Source organism: Strix aluco, chromosome 27 (assembly GCF_031877795.1).
Source record: "Strix aluco isolate bStrAlu1 chromosome 27, bStrAlu1.hap1, whole genome shotgun sequence".
Lineage (NCBI taxonomy): Eukaryota > Metazoa > Chordata > Aves > Strigiformes > Strigidae > Strix > Strix aluco.
This window is the reverse complement of record NC_133957.1, coordinates 4,652,244-4,658,243: the sequence shown is the minus strand read 5'-3', so window position 1 is coordinate 4,658,243 and position 6,000 is coordinate 4,652,244. Positions and strand designations below refer to the sequence as shown.

The 6,000-nt window shown below is 56.0% G+C and overlaps 1 protein-coding gene across 1 annotated transcript in view; it reads right to left on the bottom strand.

Moving 5' to 3' along the window:
- Positions 1 to 1,640: 1,640 nt before the first annotated feature.
- Positions 1,641 to 6,000, bottom strand: part of LOC141915927 (hydrocephalus-inducing protein homolog) — a 100,157-nt gene continuing 95,797 nt past the window's right edge. The window contains 6 exon segments of the mRNA XM_074807862.1: positions 1,641 to 1,705; positions 1,925 to 2,107; positions 2,288 to 2,490; positions 2,895 to 3,107; positions 3,599 to 4,204; positions 4,962 to 5,127. Coding sequence (XP_074663963.1) covers positions 1,702 to 1,705; positions 1,925 to 2,107; positions 2,288 to 2,490; positions 2,895 to 3,107; positions 3,599 to 4,204; positions 4,962 to 5,127 — 1,375 coding nt within the window. The 3' untranslated portion in view covers positions 1,641 to 1,701.

Genomic DNA, 6,000 nt, shown 5'->3' with positions numbered 1-6,000 from the left:
CCGCCTGCTGGGGATCGGCTCTAACGGCCCCTCATCTCCTCAGGGCCGGGCACACCTGGGCCTGGGATGGGGCCAGATGGGAACAAGAACAGAGCTGCACCTTCATCAAGTTCTTGTGCAGCTGCTGGGCGGCACCAGAAGGGACCTGACAAAAGTCAATGATCTTGGACCCTCTAAACTGCGCCCCCCAGGGAGACCCTTGGAGCTCCCCTGGATCCCAGCGGCCTGTGACCAGCATCTCCCCTGAGCTGGAGCCTCGCCGGGACCAGACCCTGGAGGTGTCGTCTGCTGCCAGAGCTGAGGGCAGGCCGGGGCGAGGTGCCCCCGCTCGGGGCTCAGGGATGGCCCACGGGGGAATGCCGAGGCCTCGGGAGGATTGGCTCTGCCCTCGAGAGGAGGGAGATGCTCTCTGAGCTCGCTGCTCTGTCACCCGCTCGGTCTCTGCTCATGGGGGGACGGACCCTCATTTCCGGGTGTCTGTCCGTTGGTGGATGCGCAGGGATCGATGGGTCAGTGAAGGCACCGGTGAGGGAGGGAGTGTGAATCTGGGCAGTTCAGAGTCTGTGAATCAGTCGCTTTTCCTTCTTTCAGCATCTCGGAATTATTTTGTAATGATAAATTGCTGTTAGTTATTAATAAATCCAGATTTCCTGCTAAACCATCACCGCGTCAATACTATCAACCGTGACACCCAGTGCCCCCACTATGTACCAGTGACCCTCTTAGTGCTCCCCAATATATCCCAGTATGTCCCAGTGCCCCCCAGTATGTCCCAATGACCCTCTTAGCACTCCCAGTACGTCCCAGTAACCACCCCAGTGCGTGCCAGTATGTCCCAGTGCCCTACAATACATCCCAGTAACACTCCCAATGCCCCCAGTATGTCCCAGTGACTATCCTACCACTCCCCAATATATCCCAGTATGTGCCAGTGCCCTGCACTATGTCCCAGTAACCATCCCAGTGGCCCCCAGTATATCCCAATAACTCTCCTAGCACTCCCCAATTATCCCAGTATGTCCCAGTGTCCTGCAATACATCCCAGTAACCCCCTCAGTGTGCCCCAGTATGTCTCAGTGCCCCCAGTACATATCAGAGACCCTCCCAGTGCCCCCCGCTATGTGCCAGTGATTCTAGCGCTCCCCAATATATCCCAGTATGTCCCAGTAACCCTCCCAGTGTGCCCCAGTATGTCCCAGTGCCCCCCAGCACATCTCAGGGACCTGCCCAGTGCACCCCACTATGTGCCAGTGACTCTTCTAGTGCTCCCCAATATATCCCAGTATGTCCCAGTGTCCTGCAGTACATCCCAATAACCCTCCCAGTGCCCCCCACTATGACTCAGTGACCTTCCTAGTGCTCCCTAATATATCCCAGTATGTCCCAGTGCCCTGCAGTACGTCCCAGTAACCATCCCAGTGCCCCCCACTGTCATTGTTGAGACGGACACGACAAACACTGAATTGTGCAAAAGTGGCTACTTTATTGTTCTAACAAGCCTTTTTATAACTTTATGAAGAGTATGTGTCCATATCTGATTGGTTTAATTACAGACTAACAGTTCATGGTTGGATGAGCTCTTCTCTGCTGCAACCCCGATACCCTTCCTCTCCTTGCGGTCAGGCAGTTCCAGTCTGGCAGTTCCTTACTCTTGTTCACGCAGCTCCTCTCAGGACGTTCCAGCCTCTGAAGGGTACGTGGTTATCTGCTCAAGGTCAATATCAAACTTACATTCTGATCCCTCGGACCAGCCGAGGTCTCCCATAGTACCAGTACTGGTTCCCAGCTCCAAGCACGGAAGAGATGCTGGGCGGCTCAGGCCGCATGCTCTGCCCAAGCCAGAAGGTCACTGGGGCACAAGGGGCAGCCCTGGCTCCGAGCTCAGGGGGGAGCAGTGGGGGAGGCTCCCACGCCCCAGCCTTACCGTGGGTCCTGGCTGACGGTGGGATACAGGCAGGTACCCCTGCAGTGCACCTGGTACTGTCGCTTTGTCCCCAGGACCTCAAAATGCAGCGTCTGGTCAAACTGCCCCGGCACCGTGGAGCTGAACTGGACCTTCAGTTCCACCTCCCCGTGGGCAGGCACTATCCACCGGCAGCTGCTCAGCCTGGCAATTAAAGAGGAGGCTTCAGACATTGCTAACGAGCAAACGAGAGAAGGAGGAGGCTCATGGGCTCGCCATCCCGTGGAGGCACCGGCAGAGGGTCCCTGCGGGGCTGGGGATGATGGAGCCCGTTTGGCAAGATGGACGTGAAGCAGAGGGATCACCTCCTCCCTCACAGCTCACCTGACGTATTTCCCCCGGGATGGGACCCTGTCCACGTCGCTTTGGTGCCCCTCGGGGGGCCACGTGGGTGCTCCCGTGCCCGGCGCCTGGAGACCTCTCCTGCCCCGGCTGGAGCTCCGCTTCTGCCTCACAGCCTCCCGCCTGCCCGCGGCTTTCTCCTTCCCCGACCGGCCCCTGCTTGGCGTGACCTGCTCCTCTGACACCTTCACACCAAGGGAGAGAGGAAAGGGAGAGAGGTGAGACCTGCCCCGAGACACCCCCATCCTGGAGAGAAAGCCGCAGGTTTGGTAACAGACAGGAGAGAGAATAAACCACCAACCCCCTCTGCCCATGGATTTGGTCTTCCTTACGGGACTTTGTTTCGCCTACAACACCCCTCCTTGCCCAGGACCCTCTCCTCAAGGGAAGTTGAAGGTTTTAGCTGATTTTTTTTTCTCTCATCTCACGGAACTGCCCGATGTCTCAAGCAGAGCTGTCTCTTTTAAACAGAGAGGAGGGATGCCTGCAGACACGGGGCCCCGTCATGTCTTCACTGCCCTTCCACAGTGATCCTTTTCCATCCCACCTCCCCCCATGGCCCCATCCAGCCTGGCCCCTGCCCTGGCACCTTCACTGCAGGCACAACGGGGACATCCAACAAACTTCTGGTTTTCTTCTTTCCTTCTTCTGCAGTGGCGCCTCCTGGCACCACAAAGGTGAAGTGCTCGAGGGCTTCTCCTGCTGCAGGGACCATCCGCTTCTCCGGGTAGCGGATCACAGAGTAAAAAGCAGTAGATGGAATGGGAGGCCCCGAGGGACCCAGTCCCAGGTCATCCAGGATCTAAAGCATAAGAGAAAACCCTGTTTATAGTCCCGTCGCCTTCATCCTCACACTTCCTGAAAGGCACCGAGCTTTTGGCAATGGGTTTTTTTATTTAGATGGAGCACAGTGCTTTTTTATGCCCAGTGGGGTGGGCAGGCTCCAGAGCAGTGCCAGGACCTACAAGTGGGACCTAGAGAGAAATCTCAACTCTGAGTGACTCAGCTGAAGGAAACAATGACCAGGAGTTGCCCTGCCCTGGGACCATTTTTAATGATTTCCAGACTGGGAAACTCTCCAAACAGAGAGGATGTTCCAACAGAGAGCCCTCCCTCTTTCCATCCATCTGGGGGATGGCAAGAACTTCCCCAGCCACGTGGCTGCTGTGAAGCCATCGCGGAACATCATCAGTGGCCTGGACAAGGCTCTGTGCTGTTGTCACCTGGTGGGACACAATGCACCAGGGCCCAGACCACGGCAGGCTCAGCATCTGAGCCTCACAAGGGCTTTACCTGCTCTGCCGCTGGCAGCTTGCCGCTCTCCAGGATTGCCCTAGTCACATCTGCAGAGCTCAGCACCTGGATGTCCAAGCAGGGCACCCCGACGTCCTGGCCTTTAGCTGACCCTTCTGCACCTTCCCCTTCCAGCCCAGATAACTTGGAGTCCTCAAGAGCCTTCAGTTTTTCCAGATGCTCCTTCTCTCTGTCCTTTCGGCTCCTCCGCCTGGATAAATGCTGGCGCTGGCCTTGTACTTGGTGCTGCACCACCTCTTGGTTCAGAGGGGACAGCAGGATACCCTGAGCCCTGTCCCAGGATGACAAAATATGTGTGACATCCCTCTGCGATGCCTCGTAGCTCTTAAACCTCAGGGCCAAGTTCTTCTCGCTGTCACTCTGCGCCTCGGTTTTGGTTTCCCCCTGTTCTGGGTCTGCAGGTTGCACAACCTCCAGGGGGCAGGCCTCTGTCGGGGGAGCCTTGCTCTGCTTCTTCTCATCTTCCTTGTCACTTGCAAGAGAGTCTGGGTGCTCCTCTGCAGATCCCTTCTTCTCTCCCCCCTCGGTGACATTGGACAGGTTGCCGGTGGATGCGCTGGTGTTGCTAGTGGATGCGTTCGTGTTCTGGGCAGGAGGAGCAGGACAAAGCGGTGAGCATTTCAAAGCACCAACTCAAATGCTGTAGGACAGCGGCGATCTTTGCAATAGCACCCCACGCCTCATCTGAGACCTGTGCTAGGTGCTCTACAAATCCCAATTCAGAACGCAGCTGGTACCCAGTTGAGCTCAACTGAAACTAAACTCCCCAGTGCCAGACTGATGAGGAGTCCTGCAAACCAGCTGAGAAACAGAACAGCTTCCCCAACCCAAACAGGGAACTTAAGACACCCCCTTACTCTTGTGCAGTCCTCCGGGCACGTTTCTGGTGTGCTGAGCATCCATCCCTGTGTCTGGCTGACACTTTGGGAAGTCTGGCTGCTAATGAATTCCTAAAGGGCCTGGTGGTATCTCCTGCCAGACAGGTAGCAAAAGACACCACATCCCAGGCGGGTCATGGCTCAGAGGTGTAAGTCACATGCAGAACGGGGAGAAATGCTGGACTAAAACTATCTAGGGCTTGGAGTTACGTGAAGCTATGACTCAAAGGCAGCATGACCCTAGAAGAACAGCTCTACCCAACAAACCCATGTGAAAATACCCCTGGTGAAGCAGCAGCACGATCAAACACCGGCTGCTGTTTCCCAGCACAGCCCCGTGTGTTGCTGACGGCCAGGTACCCACCCCCAGCACTGCGGGGGGCTGCTGGCTTTGCCAGGAATGGTACGGCTCAGCAGGAGGGTCCCCAGGGCTTTCACTCATCTCTATAAACACAACCACCCACCTGCCTGACTCCAGGCTGGCTTTTCTTCCTTAAAGCATTTTCTTTGTCTTTTCCAAGCTTTCTCTTGGCCCACTTAGACAACATCTTCAGCAATTCTTCCTCCCTCAAGCGTTCTAGCTCCCACCGGTGCTTTTCCTCAAGCTCTCGAGCCAGCCGCTCCATCTCCCTTCAGCAAGACAAACAGAAAACATCCCCGAGAGTCACCACCAGAAATCTGGGCTCGCTGCAATCCCAGCTGGTCCCGCACTTCATTCACTGACCCTAAGGCCAGGCACAACTGTTAGACCAGCTCTGTGGACTTCCCTCAACCTGGGGAGGCTGGGACATCCAAAGTGAGGGAAGTGGGAGGGGACCTCCCGGGCCTGCCAAATCTAGGCTTTGCTGTCACAAGGTCTAAATTGCACTACTTCTCCAATAAGGTCCACCTGGACACCTCCAGCATGCTGCCAAAGACTGATCCACCATTGCTCCACACTGGAGCCTGAAGTTCTCAATATCCAGCTCACAAATCACTAACACCTGCTTATCCCTGCACCAATACTTGGCTTATCCAGCCCTTCTCCCTGGGCACAGCCTGCTCCTTAGTGAGACTAGCCATACCAATCAGAAAGCAAAGGCTGCAGTAACTGCCCTCCTGCAAAACAGGCTCCAACCAACCAGGTTTCCTGCTGGAACCCAGCTGGGACCATGGGAAACTTGGGCTGCCTGTCCTGGAAATCACAGTTTGAAGCAGCCCTAGTGATCTCCTCCCAGGGAAACAAACTTCAGCTGGGGCTGAAAGAAGTGCTGAAACACAGGCTCGCTTTAAGCAAGTCCCTCCCCAAGTTTCAGGCAGGGGTTAATAGAGGCTTAAGCTTATCCTGTGTATGCTCTTGAACAGGGCTGCTTTGCTGGATCAGAGTTTCTCCAGGCTCACCTGCTGCTGCAGCTGAAGGTGAGCCTAAGAGACACCAGCTTTTGGGGCTGGTGTCACTCAGTAAGGAAAACCCTGGGAGCTCAGCAGTGCAAGGGCCTCACCTACGGCAGGACTGGGATCCAA